We start from the raw sequence: 19,478 nt of genomic DNA, 5'->3' as shown, positions 1-19,478 counted from the left end.
GGGTCCCTGGGTGAGTAGGGAGACTAGGCCAGAGCTTAGTTTAGGTTAAACTCCCTTGCAAATGACCAGAAGGTAGTCCTCAGTCCTGGCTGGAGCTACAGCAAGAAGGATCGTGGTGAGACACCAAGAAGAACTTCTAGAAATGGCAAGGGGGCTGAGAAGATGAGACGAGGGCTGGGCACAGCTAAGGGGCCTGCCCTAGCCAACCTTCTGCCCAAACTCCCAGCTACCTGTGCTGTCTTCTGTGATTGAGCTCTCCCTGCCTGGGGCCCAGGCCCAGGGACAAACCAGCCAATCTCCAGGCTGGAGCTGGAGACCTAATATGGTTTTAGAAACTCTTCTGAAGCTGGCTCTAAGAGAGGGGTGGTGAACACGGCTGGGAGGTGAGTGGGCAGGCAATCCTGCCTTGAGTTGGGGACCACTGGGAAAGAGGCTGCCATCGATCTGCATTACCCACTTGATTCAGGCTCCAGATCAACAAAATATGCTCTCCCCTATCCCACCACCAGCCTTGAGTTCTTAGAAAAGCTGTTTCTAGGCCCTGGACCCCACGCGGGGTCAGAAGCCCCACTTCCTTGGAGATTATGAACCTGAGGGTGGGGATGAGAGGCAAGGAAGGTATCCAGGGTTGGGGCTCCAGGCTCCTGGAGAAGTTCAGACATGGCCCCCAGAACCCCCATCTCCCCAAGCCCAGAGAACCATCGGGCCAGAGCTCTGTACTGGGGACTGCAGTTCACAACTATGCTAAGCACGTGGCAGTATCACAGTGTAGGCAGGAAACTTTGAGTTCTGGAGCTAGTTGTTTGGGTTAAAATCCTGGTTCTGCCCCTTGTCAGCTATGTGACTTTGGACAAGTTTCTTAACCTCTCTGGGCCTGAGCTGCCTCATCTGCAAAATGGGGCTAATAATAGCATCTATCCCCTAGGATGGTGAGGATAAAACGAGATGATTTTGTAAATCACCTAGTGTCTGCCCCATGGTGATTTACATGGTGGTTGGAGGGCTCCAGGCCTGAGCAGGGTCCCTGAGGGAGGGGCTGGAGGCAGCTGTCGGGCATTTTGCCCGAGGCTCACACTGCCAGGGCTTTTGTAAGCATTTAGCTGCCCTGGCCGCCCTCCAGATGGTGACTCACGGGCCTCGCTGGGCTGACTAGCTGACGGTACCCATCCTGACACATCCCAGCCTGGTGAGGGGTCAGTGGGGACACCAGGGGAGCTCCAGCTCAGTCCTCAGAACCCCCAAGGGGTGTGAGGGGATGGGATGGGCTCAGCCAGCTCAGGAGATAGCAGGCAGCTGCCACCTCACTGACCTTTCTTGACTCCGCTGGGCCATCTTCAAGACAAGTACACACAAGGTAATCCATCCAGATTACTGCAGCCGCCTCTCCAGCCAGCAGCTCAGCCAACTGGCAGGAACAGCAGGGGCCGGGGAGGCCTTCCAAGGTCATCTCTTCCATTCCCCTGCCTCCAAGTAGGAAAGCCCCAAGGAAGGAAATACCACATCCTTTCCTGCAGGCCACTCGCAGTGACTCACAACCCTGGTGCCTGGAAAGACCTCCTGGGTATCTAGGCTCAGTCTCCTCGGCTGGGGGCCCTGTCCATCTCCTCTAGTTCAGTTCTCACAGCCATGAGCATGGGAGGCCCAGAGCTTTTGCCCAAAGTGACCCTTGCCACGTAATGCCCCTGGGGCCGGAACGTTGGGGCCCTGGCGTGCCTAAGGTGCACTCGTGGAAGAGGGGAGGGAAAGAAGGGAAAAGGAAAATCCAGAATGTTTTAAAAAGTAATTTTCTTTACATTTGTGTAGAATTTCATGGCCATACAAATAAATCACTTTCACTTACTCCTTCCCCCACTGTCCCTCTAGGCCTCGGTTTTCTCATCTCTAAAATGGTGACAATGATGGTACCTTCCTCCCAGGGCTGCTGTGAGGATTCAGGGAGATAATACACATAAAGGGCTTAGCCAAGCACCTGGCACTCCTGGCATGTAATCAGCCACCAACAACATCATCTTGAGTAGTCGTGTGAAGCGGGGAGGGCAGATGTGCCAAAGCCCAGTTAGCAGATGCAGAAAGTGAGGCTTGGCGATTTCAAAGGATAGTCAATGTCAGGGACAAGAACCTGGGCCATCTGACTCAGAAATCCAGGGCTCTGAGCTCCACCATGTTGGGGGCCCCCATGTCAAAGGACAGGTATGCAGCTGCCTCGGGAGCACCCAGCAAAGGATACAGGCTGGCTCTGCAAGGGGGGGCTGGATCTGTGCCATGGCCTGCCCCTCCGAGAGTGGGGACCAGAACAGCCCTGCAGCCTGGCTTTCCCGAGCCTCCCCAGGAGACAGTTGTAAAGAGAGAGGTTGGCCTTTGGGATCTCTAGCCTCATCGAACCCTTGAGCTCCCTGGATGGTTCCATTTCCACACACTCTCCTAACCCTTCTCAAGACCTGCTCTGGGCGGGCACGGGCGCGGGGGGGCAGGCGGTGCGGGACGTGGGAACAGCGGGAACTGCAGAGCACACAGACCTGGGCATGAATCCCAACCCTGCCGCTTAAGGCTCCTCGTTAGAGGCCCCTCAGAGCCTTCATTCACACGGTGTGGCCGTGGCTACAAAGCTAGGTGCCCCTTCCAGGGATGTTTGCACAGAGATGGCTGCAGTAAAGGAGGGGAGCCCAGGGCTGGAGCTCAGCCACTAGTGAAGGGGGGGCAGGAAGAGGTGGGGGCAGTGAGACTTACCGATGTCCCTGGAGCCACTGCACTTCCCCCGTTGCTCCTCTGCCTGGGGATGCCCTCACTGGTGGCTTGAGGCTGAGCCTTGCCCCTGCCAGGGATCCTGAATGGAACCAACTCCTCCTCTTCTGCCCCGCCTGTGGGGCTGGGGGAAAGTGAAAGGGCCCAGGAATCCGCTGGGGACATAACCTGTGCTGTCCTGACCAGGACAAGTCTCTGCAAGACACTCCCCCTGGACTGGCCCACCAGCACCCCTCCCTCCCCGCCCCAAGGTTGATCCGCCAGGAAGGTAACTCAACTCGGGGGAGCACACACTTAGTGAGTGCCTGCCATGTGCCAGCTCTGCTAGGGCTGGGGAGTAAGACGGGAGATTAGAGACTTGTGCACATGGGGCTTGAAGAGTGATGGGGGTGGCCGATTGCCCTGTGAGGACACCTGTCCTGCTAAAACAGGGCATCAAGACAGTGTTGCAACTTGGACTACCCAGGCTATGACTGCACAGGCTAGGGGTTTCAGGGGAGGTGGGAACTGGGAAAAGAATGATGCTACTGCTTTTCCCTGAACCTTTTGCCTGTAGCTAGATTCTCTGGGCCTCCTATAGAGGCCTCACCCAGGGCCGGGGGCAGAAAGCTGCCCTACTATGAGAATCCTGCAAGTTCCAGCTGGAAGGAGGCATCTCTGTTTTATGGTTGAGGAAACTGACACCCCAGAGACAGCCAGTGAATGGCTGGAGGTCACTTGGCAAGTTCATTGCAGAGCGAGGAGGAGCAGCCTGCCTCTCCCCGCGTCTCTGCATGGTGTCCTTTCCACCCCACTTGGACCTAGTTAGGTGATTACACGTACACACTCACACAGGGTGGCCCTCATGGTGCTCCCTGGGCGTCAGCTCCCGGTCGCCGTGTGTGCCGCCTAGACAGGTGTGCTGGAGTACGTGACACGCATGTGAGAGGGGCCAAAGTCCAGGTCCTCGTGCCGTGTGGGCTACATTTTGAAACCTTCCCATGGCTGCAGGCTGCCCTCCTGGCCAGGCCCACCTTGTGGATCGTGTTCTCAGAACAGACTGAGCAGGAGTCGGCAGTGGCTAGGTGCTGCCCCTCCCCATCACTGGGGGAGAAACCCTGCAAAGCATGGATTCTACTAACCAGTGTCGCTGGGGTCTAATCTTCCTGCACCAAAGACAGCACATCCTGCAATAATGTCCAACCGTCTGCAGGCTCTGTTCTAAGTATTAACTCATTAGCCCTCGTGATGACCTTAAGAGGCAGGCACTATCGCTACTTCCATTTCAGAGACAAGAAAACCAAGAACAAGGGAGGTGAGTCACTTGTCCAGAGACGCACAGCTAGCAGGTGGCAGAGCCAGAATGTGAACCCAGGCAGCTCACTGCGGAGCCGCTCTGCCCTGCTGTGGGCAGGGGCTTGGGCGCGGACCCTCCCCGGGGTGGGGCAGAGGTGAGGGGCTGACGGGGCCGAATCTCACAGGTGCCCGTGTCGGTGGCCATGATGTCGCCGCAGATGCTCACCCCCCAGCAGATGCAGCAGATCCTGTCGCCCCCACAGCTGCAGGCCTTGCTCCAGCAGCAGCAGGCGCTCATGCTGCAGCAGGTGAGTCTGGCCCCGGGGCCGCCGGAAGGGCAGGGAGAGGAGGGCGAGGTGTTCCAGGCACTGGCCTCCCCCGCTCCCACCCTGTTTACTACCAACATCACCAAAGGCCAAAGCAGTGGCAGAAACCAGAGAGACCGCTCGGGCCGGACTGACCTGCATTCCTCCAGGACAGCTGGGGAGGGGTCAGAGGTCAGGCCTCTCCCACAGCAGACTCCCACACACCCCCATACGCCCTCACAGCGCCCCACCTGTATCTCCAAACCCCAGGGAAGGACAAAGAACATCCTGGCACTTCATCCTCACCCACCAAGGGAGGGGGAGGGCTCGGCGCTGTGCGGGGAGGCTCCCCGCTCCCCTGTCCGTTCCCTCTCCGTCCAGGCTCTGCTCTGGGGCTCTGCTCTGGGAGAGCCTCTCGGAGCGGACATCTCCCTGCTGGACCATCTGTTTCACGGCAGCCCAGTCACGAGAGGGCTGGCCGTTGCTTTGGGGTCAGCAGTCCCCCGCCTGCGCTAACGCACTCCCGCCCTGCTGTCGACCCCCAGCTGCAGGAATATTACAAGAAGCAGCAAGAGCAACTCCACTTACAACTCCTCACGCAACAGCAGGCTGGGAAGCAGCAACCCAAAGAGGTAAGGGGCTCGGGCAGGGCCGGATGTGCCCCTCAAAGGACCCCCGCCCCTCACCTGCAGTGCCAGCCCTCTCCTAGCCAGGGGCTGGAAGTCCCAAAGTGGTCAGGACAGGATGGCCTTGTGGGGATAGTTGAAAAACCAGGAAAGGCTGGGGGATGGGATGGAGGGATGGAGGCCCACATTCCACCACCTCCCCTCAACCCCATTCAGTCCTCCTCGCCTTGTGTTGTTGGATTAGGAGAGCAGAAGGGCTGAGCCCTGTGTTATCTGAGCACATACGCGTAGACGGGTATGTGAGTGTCAGATGGTCCGCGCTCATGACCGGCTGCCTCATGGTCATGCCCTCTTCCTGCCTGCTTGTCTGTTAGTGACCCAGCACCTCAGCCCTCTAGCCTGGTCCTGAGAATCTTTCAGTCCGCCCCTTCAGACCTGCCCCAACCTCTGTTGCTTCTTGTAACATCCTGCCCTGCCTCTCCAGAGAACTCCCCAGCCTGCACCCCCTGCCCCATCTGGCCCACAGTGCCTTCTGAGCTTCCATACCAGGCCCTGCAGTGCCCCCCACCCCATGTCCCGGACACGCACTTCCCTCCTGCTGGCCAAACCACAGCCACGTTCCAGTTGCCTCTTCCCAGGAGGCTGCCCTGCTGACGCCCAGTCATTCCCTCCCGCCCTCAGCCTCCCCCTCAGAGGTCTCGCATTTGCTGCCTTCTCTGCATTGTCTCTAGGCTGAATAGCCAGCCCACCACCCCACCTCCAGGGCAGGTGGGCCGAGCCATCCCTGCCTCCAGAGCGCCCAGGACATGCTTGGCTCCTAGGGCTCAGAAAAGGCTTGCTGACAGGCTGACTCGTCAGTGCTTGTGTGAAGTACTGAATCTGGGGGTGGGGGGGGTCGGGGGGAGCGGGGCCAGAGCAGGAGAGAGGGAGCCACTAAGAGCAGAGTGAGCAAGCGCGGGCAGGCGGCGGGCACCTGGGCAGCAGCGATGCGACTGTTCCCTAGCCTGGGTCCTGATGACCTGTCGATGCTGATCTTTTAAAGTCCCGTCAGACACCTTGATTCTCTGTATCTAAGAAGCAAGAGAGGAGAGGAGCTGGAGGGGAGAAGGCCCCCTCCTCAGAGCGGAAGGGGGGCACCCCGGGCATGTGGGAAGGGTGCCCGCCAGGCGGGAGTGGCCCCTGGAGTCTGACAGGCTCATCCATCATTGTGATGAGAGCCCCCCGCCCCCCCCAGGCGAGCACAGCTGTGGTGCGGGAGCCGAAGCAGCCGAAGCAGCGGAAGGAGGGAGGCGGGAGCGGGGAGGGCGTCGTGCTGCGTGTCTGGGTCTGGCCGTGTGTGTTTGCGCGCGTGCGTGCGTGCGTGCGTGTTTCCTGCGAGGAGGCATGCAGCCCTATGGAAGCTGGGCCGGGAGCAGGGAGGCTGCAGCTGCGGACGCCACCACGACAGCTCCGGGGGCCGACAGGCCCTGGGAGGGGGTGGCCGCAGGGTGGGGGCCAGATGGCACGTCTGAGGCTGATGGCACCCCTCTCTGCCCGCCCCCTCGGGCCCCCCACCAGGCCCTGGGGAACAAGCAGCTGGCCTTCCAGCAACAGCTCCTGCAAATGCAACAGCTGCAGCAACAGCACCTGCTCAACCTGCAGAGACAGGGGCTGGTCAGCCTGCAGCCCAGCCAAGCCTCGGGGCCCCTCCAGACCCTCCCGCAAGGTGAGTGCCCACCCCCCAGCCAGCCCCAGCCCCACGCCCTCGCTGTCCCCGAGGGCTGGCAGCCCTTGCTCCAGGGCGTGAGGTGGGGGCCCCATGCGTTACTGGGGCCCCGCCAGCCTCCCCTCTCTCTCCCTCCCATCGCAGCCGTGTGCCCGACAGACCTGCCCCAGCTGTGGAAGGGCGAGGGTGCCCCCGGGCAGCCCGCCGAGGACAGCGTCAAGCAGGAGGGGCTGGACCTCACCGGCACGGCCACCACCGCTACCTCGTTCGCCGCCCCCCCCAAAGTCTCACCCCCCCTCTCCCACCACACCCTGCCCAACGGACAGCCCACTGTGCTCACACCTCGGAGAGACAGGTATGGGGCTCCGGCTGGGAGGAGGTGCTGTATACCTGCCCGGGGACTGGCCTTGACCCTGAGGGCTGGTAGAGGCTGGGGTGGGGTTGTGGAGCTCAGGGACCGGCAGGTTTGCCTCTCCCGGGGCACGCACAACTGTGCCTGACGTCTGGGGAACCTGTATTAGGGACAGAAACGTCATTAGTAGGGGAGCTGGGGCTGGGCAGGACCGAGGGCTGCCGGGGTCTTCAGGGTCGCTGACCACCATCACCCTCCTGCCCTCCCAGCTCCTCCCACGAGGAGACGCCCGGCTCCCACCCCCTCTACGGACACGGAGAGTGCAAGTGGCCAGGCTGTGAGACCCTGTGTGAAGACCTGGGCCAGTTTATCAAGTAGGTGTCAGCCCCACTCTCCTTTGCCCCCCAGCCTGCCTCCCCTAACAGGGCCCCTCATCCCCCAGCCTGCCACCTAGCTTGCCACTTCTTGCGCCTTCAGGCACCAGCTGTCCTGCCATCCTCACCCCAGGGGGGGGCCTCATTCCTTCTCTGCCCCCCATCAACTCCCCGGTCACTCCTACCGCGTCTGCGGTCTGTATTTCCTGAGCCAGCAGCCTCCCCACCCCGACCCCAGGCTGCTGAGCCCAGCAGGTTGGGGGTGTGAGGAGAAGGAGAGGACTTCCCCCACCGCCCTCCCCGGCTTCCCTGAGCCCCAGCCCCGGAGAGCAACAGCCTAGTGACGGCCTTCGGGCCTGGCGGACAGGCGGCTGGCAGCAGGCGGCCAGCTGCCATAGCCATGCCAGGCTCTGTCACTGACTGATTAACTCCGCTGTCTCCCAGACCCTTGCAGCATCAGGGTCAAACAAATTGTTTTCACGCTTCGTCAGAGGTTTACTTAATTAGTTCATTTGCAGTTAGATCTCTGTAGCTGGGATTTTAGCAAAGACATCAAAGGAGGCTGACGAGAAGGCGGCTTCCTCCGTTGCCCCGTTTTTGTTTTTGTTTTTTTCCCCATCCCTTTCCCTTCTTTGTATCTCTTGGTCTGTCTGCTTTCCAGGCTGTGGGCAGGATTAGAGGGTAGGATGGGGAGGGTGGTGACAGCAGGAGAACCAGGGCCAACTTTCTCTTCTCCGCCCCCTCCTCCCCCGGAAGACACCTCAACACAGAGCACGCCCTGGACGACCGGAGCACAGCCCAGTGCCGCGTGCAGATGCAGGTGGTGCAGCAGCTGGAGATCCAGGTGTGGCCTCGGGCTGCGGGAGAGGGGCGTGGGGGGCTCCCACCCCTGCCTCACCTGCAGCACTGACTTTCCAGGAGGGATTTAGGGGGTCTCATGGAAGGGTCATCTAATGCTTTCTAGGTCCTCGTTACCATGGTTGTAAGGTGAGGGCAGCCGGATTCTGAGGGGAAAACCAGGGTTGGGGGTCTCTCCAGGTTGCGAGGTCCTGAAGAGACTCATACTAATACAAACAACAAAAATGGTATAAATAGCTAACATACTGAGCCCTTACCTTGTGCTATATACTAAATACCTATGTGACTCAAGGGATCCTCTGAACAATGTTATATGGTTGGTAGGTACTATTATTATGCCCAACTTACAGATACAGAAAACAGAGGCATAGAGAGGTGAAGTAACTTGCCTCTGATCACTCAGCCAGTGGGTGGCAGAGCTGGGATTGGAACCAGGGCAGTCTGGCTCCGGAGTCTCCACTCTACAGCACGGAATACTCAGGAGGCTACTCAGGACAGTCCATCAGGCAGCCAATCAATATTTACCCATTTCCCTCTGGCACCTAGCAGAGCTCCCTGCATGAGAGGGTGGTTGTAAAAGATCTATTGAATTTATGAATAGGGGTGAATGAATCATTCATCCATCCCTGCATCTCCATTCAGTGTGTGACGGCACTCTCACACACAAGTGCCACTGAACTTGGGTGTTGTTCAGCCACAGCCTCTGCTCTTGATGGGGAGGAAAGGCGTGTGCTGTTGGGAAGAAGGCCCCCCAGAGTGCAGCGGCTGTGTGGGGGTCTAGGCTGGGGACACACAGTCTGGAGAAGCGGGGAGGGCTTCATGGAGCAGGCAGCCCCCAGTCCTGGCTTTGCGGTGTGAGGGGCCAGAGGGGCAGGGAAAAGCCGAGGTCTTCCAGGAGCAAGGGACGGAGGGAGCTGGGCTGCCAAGGGTGGGGGCGTGTGGTGGTGACAGGGGCTTGGTATGTGGAGGAGGAGGAGGAGGGCCCGGCTGCCCCCCCCCCGCCCCCTCCCCGCCACCAGACACAACCCCTGCTCACCTCCCACCTCTCCACAGCTCGCCAAGGAGAGCGAGCGGCTGCAGGCCATGATGGCCCATCTGCACATGCGGCCCTCGGAGCCCAAGCCCTTCAGTCAGCCAGTGAGTGACTCTCTCCTCCCTGCGGCCCTCCAAGAACCGCCCCCCCGCTACCCCCCCCCCCCAACCCCGACCCCTCATCCTTTCGGCACTGGTCTCAGCATCCTCCCCGTTGCTCACAGCTGAACCCAGTCCCCGGCTCCTCCTCATTCTCCAAGGTGACCGTCTCCGCAGCCGACTCGTTCCCAGATGGTCTCGTACACCCCCCCACCTCGGCCGCTGCCCCTGTCACCCCCCTACGGCCCCCTGGCCTCGGCTCTGCCTCCCTGCACAGTGGGGGGCCCGCGCGGCGGAGGAGCAGCGACAAGTTCTGCTCCCCCATCTCCTCAGGTAAGGGCCGTGGGGAGGGGCATCTTTCCCCAAGCTGGACCCCCCCTTCTGGCTACCTCAGCCTCTGCCTGTCTCCCCCAGAGCTGGCGCAGAATCATGAGTTCTACAAGAACGCCGACGTCCGGCCCCCCTTCACCTACGCCTCCCTCATCCGCCAGGTGAGCGTGGGAAGGTAGACGGAGTGGGGGGGGGCGGGGGGAGGCACACAGTCTGCACCCCTCCCTCAGGGTCCTGGGACCAGAGAACGTAACTTTCCGTCTCACACATGTCCTCTCCCACTCACACCTGCGTTTTCCTTCTCAGCCAGACGGCCCCTTACATGGGCTTCGGCTGAGCCATCCTGCTGGTCACTCAGACCTGTCTGTGGGAGCACACACACTGTTGATGCTACTTACACCCCCTGTGTCATCCATACCCTCATTTCCACGTACGCACACTCCCATGAGACGATTTTCTGATAGACTTATGGTCACTTGTAGTCTGTCTCCTTTTCTCTGTCTCTCAGATGCGCACACACACACATCCACACGCCATCTCATGTTTAGGGTGCCCTTTACAAAAACCAGGATAAATTCCAAACAGCCCCCACCCCCGGACCTCTTTCTCCCAAGAATACTGCTTTCTTTCCCAGTCTAGGGCAGGGGCCCTTGGAGCCATTTTCCCTCCAGCAGAAATTCATGTGCTCCTCGCACAAGTGCATGGCCCTCGAGGCTCGTGTTCCCTTTAGCCTCTGGCTGGTCTGTAACCAGCCTGCCCCTCTCAGGGGACCATCCAGCACCCCCAGTCTTGTCCACATGCTTCCGCAGCGGGTCTCCTCTGCTCTCAGATGAGTTAGGGGCCAGGCTGAGGGGAGCTGGGGCAGAGCACACAGGCCTGTGGCCCTTGCAGGCCCAGACTGAGGGTCCCTGTGCTTCTTCCTTGTCCACAGGCCATCCTGGAAACCCCCGACAGGCAGCTGACCCTGAATGAGATCTATAACTGGTTCACCAGGATGTTCGCCTATTTCCGGAGAAACACGGCCACCTGGAAGGTGAGGCATGCCCGTTCCTCCTTGCCAGGGCCCCAGGCGTCCTTGGACATCTCCAGATCCCTTTGAGACCAAGGCTGCCTAACAGTCCCCTCGGGGAGGCAGTTCTATAGAAGGGGCCCCACCAGGCCCCAGGCTGGGCCGTGGGCCCCTCCACCTCCACCTCCACTTCTCTGGAGCGCTCACCCCATGGGCCCAAAAACCCCAGCCCCCTGAAATAGGGCCTGCAGGAGTCGGTAGTGCCTGAGCCTGGTCGGAGGCCTGGGTTACATTCACAGGAGACCCTCAGGGTTCAGAGTCCTCGGCTAAAGGCGCACGCTCTGAAGACCAGGATGGGTGGAGGGAGGGGGCTCGCAGGCCTGAACATGTGGGTGGACCGAGACCCTGGACTGTAATGCCCTGGGGCACAAACACAGACGCTCACACTCTCCCCAGCTCTGCCATCAGTAGCAGGAAGATAATTATTGTCTTCATCCAATTAGTCATTTTAACACCTTCAGCCATAAGAGTTTTCCTGGGGGATCAGAAACAGACAAGGGAGGGAACCTAGGAAAATGGGACACGAGAGTTGTGGGCTGGGACACTAAGCCATTTGTTTTTCTAGAGCCAGCATGGGGGGTATGAGTCTGTCTGTCTGATGGGTGAGAATATTAGGTTCTGTGCAGCAGGGTGGGAGGGGGTGAGGGGAAGGAGAAGGGAGTGTCAGTGCCCTGTGGGAAAGGATGGACACCCGGGAAGGAGTCCCCCACATCTCAGGACCTGAGTTGGATCCCTGGCTCTTGAGTCCCTCTGCTGGCCAGTGCAGAAGCTGCAGCTAAACAGCCTACCTCCCCGATCCCACCAGGTTTCAACAAGTGTCACTAGGGCCCCCTCCCTACCAGTGACCAGGACAAGGTGAGGTCTGTACAGGGCCCAGCCTTCTCTGCCTTCTCTGTGCTAAGTGCAGCAGGAGAGACTGCTCCGTGACCTTCTGTATTCCCGTGCCCAATTCCCAAAGCTTGGCAAAGAGGCTGCAAGGCTGGGACAGCTGCTGTGATTGGCTGCGAGTGATGTCATTTCCTGCCAACCACAGTCCTGCCCTCTCTCTGAGCCAGCAGGGCCTTCTTGGAGCCACCTGGTTCAGTCTCCAACCTGCAGGCCAGTTTGGATACCAGGTTTCGTAAATGATGAGAGTCCTATACAAACTTCAGGGATCATTACAATTGTTATGTAATGTTTACTTTAATATTGTATATTAACCCTCTACCTTTAGGGGAGTCAATGTGGAGCCTCACTGCCCTAGACAACCTCCTCCTTGGGGGCAGAGTGCCTCTCATCCACCTACCCTCCTTTCTTGTTCTCTCTTAACTGCATCACCCTCTGCAGTCTCTACTTCTCTCCTTTCTTGAGGTCGGAAGGAGCTGGTTTAGGTGACTTTCTTAAACCCCTCGATGACCATCATGAAGCCACCTCTCCTGTAGCCCAGCCCCCTTGGGCCTTCATACCACCTTCGACTGGTGGCCCAGCCTTGGTCATCTCAGTGGCGTGTCTCCCTCCCAGGTCTTCACCTCCATCTCCCCTCCCCTAGTCTAGGTCCCAGCAAGAAGCCAGCTCATTGAGTGACCTTCCCATTTAGCTGTGCTCTGCTGCTGCTTCTGCCACTGGGGGCACTGCCTGCGTCCTCCCTGTGGCCCAGCAGAATCCACCTCAGCTTGCGGTCCACTCTGACCTTCAGGATTTTTTGCCGTCAAGCTTCCATTCACGTCACTTGGGAAATGCACCCTGTCTACTCCCAGCTCTATTTCCTTTCCACCCCCACTTCCGACCCGTTTATCTGCCCATTGAGGTCCCTCCTCTTCTCCTCAACTATTTCAGCTTCCTTTCCTTCCTCCTCCTTTACTCTCTTGGGCCCCCACCCTGGGATGCTGTCCACTTCAGACCAGGGCAGAAGGGTTGGGAGCCGGTGTGGGCCAGGCCAGCTGCCGTTCATCCGGGGACAGAGCCGCCATCTGCCAAGCTGATGGTCCTCGCCAGCCCTCCCCCTGTGTCCGTCCCCTCCCAGGGCCCATGTTGTGGGCCTGTCCTTTTGTTTACGCAGCCCCTGCCAGACCCCTTAAATTGCCGTTAATGTTTCAGCGTAACGAATTAGTCTCTCATCACGAATCAGGCTTCGAAATGAGGGAAAAAAGCCCCAGTGAGGCCATCCTCGGAAATTGGGGTCATTCTCATTTGCAAAGCGGAGGATCGGAGCCCCGTAATGCGGGCAAATTTATTCCAAGGCAGGAGCCCCGGCGTGATTAGGCCCTTTGTAATTATCGCTCCAAGAGATTCCACTCCAGCCGCCCGCCTCCCTCGTGGATTAGCAAGCGAGTCGGAAAAATACACAGGATTTAATTAGAGGCAAATTAAAATTGGTAATGAAATCGGGCCAGTTGCAAGTGGCAAGAGTTGGAAGGGAGAAAGGGAGAGGGGATCTCCAGGGGCATGGGCTGCCTGCCCAGCCTGCTTTCTTCCCCATTTAGAAATGTAAAGAGGAGACAAGGATGGAGATGAGGTGCGGGAGGCTGAGGGGGGACAGGTAACAGGGACAGGGACAGCTTGGGGCTGTGAAGTTGAGAGAGGAGAGCGTGGGGACAGGAGCGAGGCACATGGCGGGCGGTGGTGGGGTGGATCAGGGCCCTAGCCCAGGTTCCCGGGAGCGGGGAGGGGCGGATTGGGCCAAGCACCCCTGCCCCCACCCAAGTGTCCTACAAACAGGATGACCTCAATTCCTGAAGTTATCCTGCTGGGAGGAGGTGGGACCGACAAGGTGACTTTTCCCTCCTCTTCCTGCTGTACAGCCACTAAACCCAGGCTCTCCTTTCTCTCAGCTTCCTTATGTTAGCAAGTATGTATTAGGCCTCTACTGTATACCTCATGCTCTCAATAAGCCGTCTGTTCTGAGCCACAGCCCAAAGTCAAGGCTCCCACGCTCCAAGGTGGTCAAGGAAGGTTGCAGTGAGGCTTCCTGAGTTATTCCCAAAACTTTTAAAGGCTTAATGGGAACTCTGTGTGCACCTGAGGTAAGGTGTCCCAGGCTCACTGAGGTGCCAGGACCTGAGTGTGGTCTCGTGCCGCTCAGAAGCCCTAACAGCTACATGCATCTGACTAATGATGATGAGAAAACAGATTATTGCTAACGAGGTATCATTCACTTGGTAGACAGAGTTTTCCAAAACGTGGCAGGGAGAAGGGAGCAGACAATACAACGGGCTGGCGGTGGTGAGGATGCCGGAGCCGCTGGCTCCAAGGGCCGAGAGGGGTCTTCCCTCGGCTCCGGCTGCATCTTCTCCTGCCCGGCCCTCCCCTTGCTTGTTGCTGGGGAAGGTGGGACCAGGTGGGACTTGAGGACCCTCCTGCCTGTGCTCCCCCGAGTGGAGGAGGGGCCACCTCTGAGCATCTGCTTCTTGTCACTGCACCCCCAGAATGCAGTGCGACACAACCTCAGCCTGCACAAGTGCTTCGTGCGCGTGGAGAACGTCAAGGGCGCCGTGTGGACTGTGGACGAGCGGGAGTACCAGAAGCGGAGACCACCAAAGATGACGGGGTACGTGGGCCCACCCCCCCCCCCCATACCTCTCCAGGGTACCTCTCTGCCCCGGATCCTTCCCACTGTGGGGTTGGGGGGTCGGAGAAAAGGGGTGAAGGAGCCCAGGAGAGCCTGGAATCTGGAAGTGACAGATGATTAGGAAGAGGACATTTCTGCCTTCTGCTTCTGACTGAGGGAAGGAGCTGAGGGGAACCTGGCACCAGAGAGAGGCAGAAGCCCAAAGTAGCCCCGGCCGGAGCTGGGGCATGGGCAGATGGCAGCCAGTGTGGCTGTTGGTGAGGGGGCTGCCATCCCCAGGGCCACTCTCCCCCATCTTATTGCAGGATGAGCCAGTCTGTGAGATCTCCAGGCCCCACCTCTTCATTTTACAGGGAGAGGAGGCCCAGAGAGGACAAGGGGCTGGAGGGTGGTCACACAGCAGATTCCTGGCGGAGCTGGGTCTCTGGCCTCTACCACGCAGCACTTCCAGTGGAAACTGAGGAACCTGGGGGAGGGTTCCTCTTTCAGCTTCCCTTCCAGCGCCACCACCTCCCCACTCCGAGCACCCCACGTGGGCTTGCCTGCGCATCTTGGGCCTCTGAAGCAAGTTAGATGGCTCTCTGTGGGTGCCTGTGCCCCTCAAAGATTCCTTCACCCCAGACAAGAGCCCCTCTACCCTCAGGCAGCTGTGGGTGCTGGGGCAGGGTTGGGACCCGAAAAGGAAAGCCATTCCCTTCTGAGTGCCCCCATGTGCCAGTCACAATGCTTGGAATCTTCATGTCCCGTTATCAACTTGGAATCAGAAGACCTGGGCTCGAATTACACCTCTGCTTCTCACCAGCTGTGTGACCTTGGGCCAGTTCTTTAAGCTGTCTGAGACACCCTCTAAACTGGGGATACTCACTGTGGAAGGATGGCCTTAAGCCATTGCTTTTCCTGACCCAACTCCTGGACACTTCTTTGTGCAGAAAAGCCTTTGGTGTGGAGCATGTGGGGACAGGCTGAGCACACGGCTTATTGGATGTCCCAAAATTCAGGGTGGCAAGAAAGTGGATTTTATAGTAGGGGACTATGGAGGTTATCGCTCAGACCTTGCCAGACATCGGGAAATCTAGACTGGAGAGAAAATACTGGGCCACCTGACGTGGAGACAGACACTGGGAGGGATCTGGGTCCTACTCCTCAGCCCTGAGACCCTGGGCACATTCCAGGGCCCCTAGGAGCCCCGGCAGCTCACCTGTGAAGGGGGCTTTCGGTCCCAGATGTGCCAGGTCAGTGGGAGGATTGAATAAGATGGGGCCTCCCAGGATAATGAATGGGACAGTCCCTGGCACAGAGCAGGCCCTCAGTTAGGGTCAAGGCCTGAGTGAGGAATAAGCGAATGAATGAAGCAGACGCTGCCTTCTGTCTCCTCCAGGAGCCCCACCCTGGTGAAGAACATGATTTCGGGCCTCAGTTATGGAGCACTTAACGCCAGCTACCAGGTAGTGGACTGGTCCCCGCCCAGTGCCCTCCCACCCCCTCACTTTCCCTCCAGCACACTGGTCTGCAGAAGAGACATTCCCCCACCCTCCCTGGCAGAGACGGGGCACAGAGCGGGTAGGTTGGCATAGCCAGTGGTGACCCCTTCCCTGGCTTACAGATCTGGGGTGGCAGCGGGGGCAGGGCGTGGGGGTCCTCTGTCTCCTGGGAAGGGAAGAAGTCAGGCCCAGGTTCTCAGGAAAGCTGGGAGGCAGCTCAGCTTCGGAGCTCTGGCCTTGGGAGGGGGTGCCAGAGATCTGCCAGCCCGTGGACACACGGGAGGCTCTCTAGGGCTGGGGAAGGGACAGCACTTGACTGGGTGGAGCCCGCTGACAGGCCCCAACTCTGTGCCCTCCAGGCTGCCCTGGCCGAGAGCAGCTTCCCCCTCCTCAACAGCCCTGGCATGCTGAACCCTGGCTCCGCCAGCAGCCTCCTGCCCCTCAGCCATGACGACGTGGGCGCCCCCATGGAGCCGCTGCCCAGCAATGGCAGCAGCAGCCCCCCTCGCCTCTCCCCACCCCAGTACAGGTGAGCCCATGGCATGGACCCCAGCCCACCGCCGTGCCCCCCGCAAACATCAGGAAGGCTGAATCTTCTCCCCCTGCAGCTGGGATCCCCATCTTGTGGCCTCCAGCACAGCTCTCTTCCCAGGGCAGGTGGCCCCTCTCTTCCTTCTCATTGCTCCCCTCTGCCCCCCCTCCCCCCACCCCCGTATCCTCTTTATTTCTCTCTCTTCTCCATCCTCTGTCGTCTCCCTTCCCCTCTCCTTCCCAACCAAAGGCAACCTCTGTCCATCCCAAGACCTCCTTTCCTTTGAAGGGAAACCAGACCTGAGACGTCAGGCCCCAGCGGCTCAGAGATGAGGGGGTCCTGGGGAGGCGAGCTCTGGACACATCCCTGCGCCCCCAGATCCTGGATGCATTTTGGGCTGGGGCCGGCAGGAGAGGACCTCCAGGGTGCCCACATCATCCCTTCTGTCACAGCCACCAGGTGCAGGTGAAAGAGGAGCCAGCTGAGGCGGAGGAAGACAGGCGGCCGGGACCCCCCCTGGGGCCCCCTAACCCCAGCACCTCGGGGCCTCCAGAAGACAGGGACCTGGAGGAGGAGCTGCCGGGAGAGGAACTGTCCTAAGGGCCTCTAGGGGCAGGCAGGGCAGGGGTGAGACCCCTCCCTCCCGGAAGCCAGGCCCCACCTACCCCGACTCCTCGCCCCGCCCAACCTCAAGGCACTTCCAGGACTCAGATGGGGGGCTGGGCCAGCAACTCCCAAGGTGACCTGACTGACCTACGACGACGCTCGGAGTGGGGGGGCAGGGACCGGCTGCCCCCGAGGGGACACAGAACCCCTGGTCTGGGACCGGCAGAGGACACGGAGGGCCCAGACCCCTCCTCAGACTCCCCCGCCCACATCCGAATCCCGCCTCCCCCGCCCCCCAACCACCAGCAGCAGCAGCAGGGCCCTCCTCCCCCACCAGCTCGCCCCCGCAGGGCCCCTCAGTGCCCCTCAGTGCCATGGAGACCCGCAGGCGGGGCTGAGCCACCCTCTCACACCCAGGGCCCCCCCATCTCGCTCTGGCAGTACTTTCTGGCCAGAGGCCCCCGTTTCCCTAATTTGTGCGCCCTTCCACCTTCTTGTCCTTACTGTGAAGAAGTAGCTCCACCCCTGCTCCTACCCCTGGCCTGGGTTGGGGGCACCTAAAGTCTCAGAGCAGCCCCAGGAAAAACCTGTCCCTCAGCTGTGCCCAATCAAGAGCCACAGCTGGTGAGGGGGGGGAACAAGTGGAGTGCCCCGGGGGGTTCCGTGGGAGCAGGGCTGCCTGGTTCCGGGTCCCCCCCAGGCCGAACTGGGCCTCCACCCCCATTTCCTGGGTGCTGCCCCCCAGGCCAGGGAGCATAGGAAGTGGCCCGGTGCCCACCTCGTCCACAGAGACCTGTGCCCGGTGCACTCGTGGAGGTAGAGCCGCTGAAGGCGGCCGAGCTACCCTTGAGGCTGGAGTTGGGGCCCCAGGTGGTGCCAGGACTGCGGGAAGCATCTGCCTGTGTCCCAGGGAAAGGCCAGGCTGACACCAGGCTTGAGGGGCGGGTGGGATGAATACGGTGGCTGCTGTGACCTGACAGGTCACTCCCACCCCAGCCTTCAGGTCCCCCACCGCAGTCTTCCCTCACCCGCCCTCAGCACCCCTTCCCTGTCCCCCCACCCCCCAGTTACACAGATGACCAAAGACCTTTCTTATGCCGGAAGCAAAAACCAAAACTTTTTGTTGGCTTTTTCCTTTGTCGCCTCCCGTACCCCCTGCTCATCCCGCTTCCCATCGCGGCCCCAGGCTGGAAGCCCTCCCCAACTTAAGTTATTGTTTTAAACCAAAGTTTACAGTGTCTGTTGGTGGCCAAGACCCTCTCTCTCCACCCTCCCTCCACCCCACCCTGAGGACCCTGGGACTCAGTAGAGGTTGGCGACCCTGCTCACCTCCCCTCTGCTCTTGCCCAGCCCGGGGGGGAAAGAAAGCAGGCAGAGGGGAGGAGATGGGCAGCCCTCGGCACCCCGCGGGGTTCTCGGCCCCTTGGGTGGTGGGCACGGGAGCCCTCTTCCCAACCCTGGGCTGCTTACTGGGGGCTCTCCAGACCCCTCTCTCCAGGACCAAGTCCCCCATCACACTGGGAGTGTGGATTCCAGCGAAGGAGCTGGAAAAAAAGTGAGACTCTCCACAGACCCCCTATGGGGGACCCCAACTTAAGGCCAAGGACTGGGTGTATTTGATGCTTATGACACCCCAGGCCAGGCCCCTTTGCTGAGAAGACTCCTTGGACTATTTCCCAAGAAACCCCCCACATACACCCCTTCACAATCCACCCCTCCCAAGAGGCAGGGGGCCCTCCGCCCCCTCCCCTATGTACTCCCCACCTGTGTTCTGTTTGACCAGCACAGAAATATTAAACGTCCTCTATTCACAGGGCCCTGCGTGTGTCAGCAAGGGGAGGGAGGGCAGGGGCGTGAAAGCACAAAGATGGCTCTGGACAGCTGGGGGCTCCTGAAGGGGGACTTCCTGCAAGTACGGGAGTGGGCTTGAACCCCGCGCACCGGCACCTCCACGTTCATCCCAGCCAGGGCTCTGGCTCCTCTCTGCTCCGCCTGGCCCCTTTTTCCATCCGTCATCCGTCATCCGTCATCTTAGCATTCTCGGAAATTTCAAACCAGGTCTCTCCATCGTTCTGTTTTCTCCCAAAGTCACAGCTCCTCGCCCCGGTTCATTCGTGGGTTTGAAATCCAGGTTCCTGGCCTGGATGTTTTCATCAGGGAGTAGATTTCCTCTAGGGATGGAGAGGGTTCCTCCTGCAGGACCGCATGCCAAGGTGCCCTCTGGGCCCATCACCCGTGTCTTCCTGGGGGCTACCTGGATAGGTGTGTGTGTGGCATTGAAATGCTCGCCCACCCCTGTGTGCAGTGTCATAGCACTGGTGGGCTCAGGTCGAAAAAGGGGTTATTCTAGCCCATGCAGTCTGGACCCCGACAGCTGGGGGAGGAAAAGGTGCAGGCTGTTAAAGGCAGGGTGGGGAGGGGGGCACCACCACACCAGCCCACATCAAGTCCTGGCTCCCCATCTGCTGCCCCACCCCAACAGAGAAGCCCCCTCCGCCTTCCTCAGACCCCAGTGCCCTTACTGGGTTATCGGCCAGTTCCCTCC

General features: G+C 59.8%; 1 protein-coding gene across 2 annotated transcripts in view; it reads left to right on the top strand.

Annotated features, from left to right (window-relative positions):
- Positions 1-18,746, top strand: part of FOXP4 (forkhead box P4) — a 51,305-nt gene extending 32,559 nt beyond the window's left edge. Inside the window, exons 4-17 of one of the 2 annotated variants that reach the window (XM_059938727.1) lie at positions 4,203-4,325; positions 4,868-4,954; positions 6,506-6,653; positions 6,798-7,008; positions 7,275-7,379; positions 8,136-8,223; positions 9,291-9,374; positions 9,530-9,701; positions 9,783-9,859; positions 10,630-10,731; positions 14,172-14,293; positions 15,693-15,759; positions 16,155-16,324; positions 16,780-18,746. In XM_059938727.1, the coding sequence (XP_059794710.1) occupies positions 4,203-4,325; positions 4,868-4,954; positions 6,506-6,653; positions 6,798-7,008; positions 7,275-7,379; positions 8,136-8,223; positions 9,291-9,374; positions 9,530-9,701; positions 9,783-9,859; positions 10,630-10,731; positions 14,172-14,293; positions 15,693-15,759; positions 16,155-16,324; positions 16,780-16,927 (1,704 nt within the window). In that variant the 3' untranslated portion in view covers positions 16,928-18,746. Of the gene's footprint in view, positions 1-4,202; positions 4,326-4,867; positions 4,955-6,505; positions 6,654-6,797; positions 7,009-7,274; positions 7,380-8,135; positions 8,224-9,290; positions 9,375-9,493; positions 9,702-9,782; positions 9,860-10,629; positions 10,732-14,171; positions 14,294-15,692; positions 15,760-16,154; positions 16,325-16,779 lie in introns of both variants that reach the window. The other variant, XM_059938726.1, reaches the window with a different exon arrangement.
- Positions 18,747-19,478: the final 732 nt, after the last annotated feature.

The sequence above is a fragment of the Balaenoptera ricei genome, chromosome 11, assembly GCF_028023285.1.
Source record: "Balaenoptera ricei isolate mBalRic1 chromosome 11, mBalRic1.hap2, whole genome shotgun sequence".
Classification (NCBI taxonomy): domain Eukaryota; kingdom Metazoa; phylum Chordata; class Mammalia; order Artiodactyla; family Balaenopteridae; genus Balaenoptera; species Balaenoptera ricei.
The sequence above is the reverse complement of the archived record's forward strand: the minus strand, read 5'-3'. Positions and strand labels throughout refer to the sequence as shown.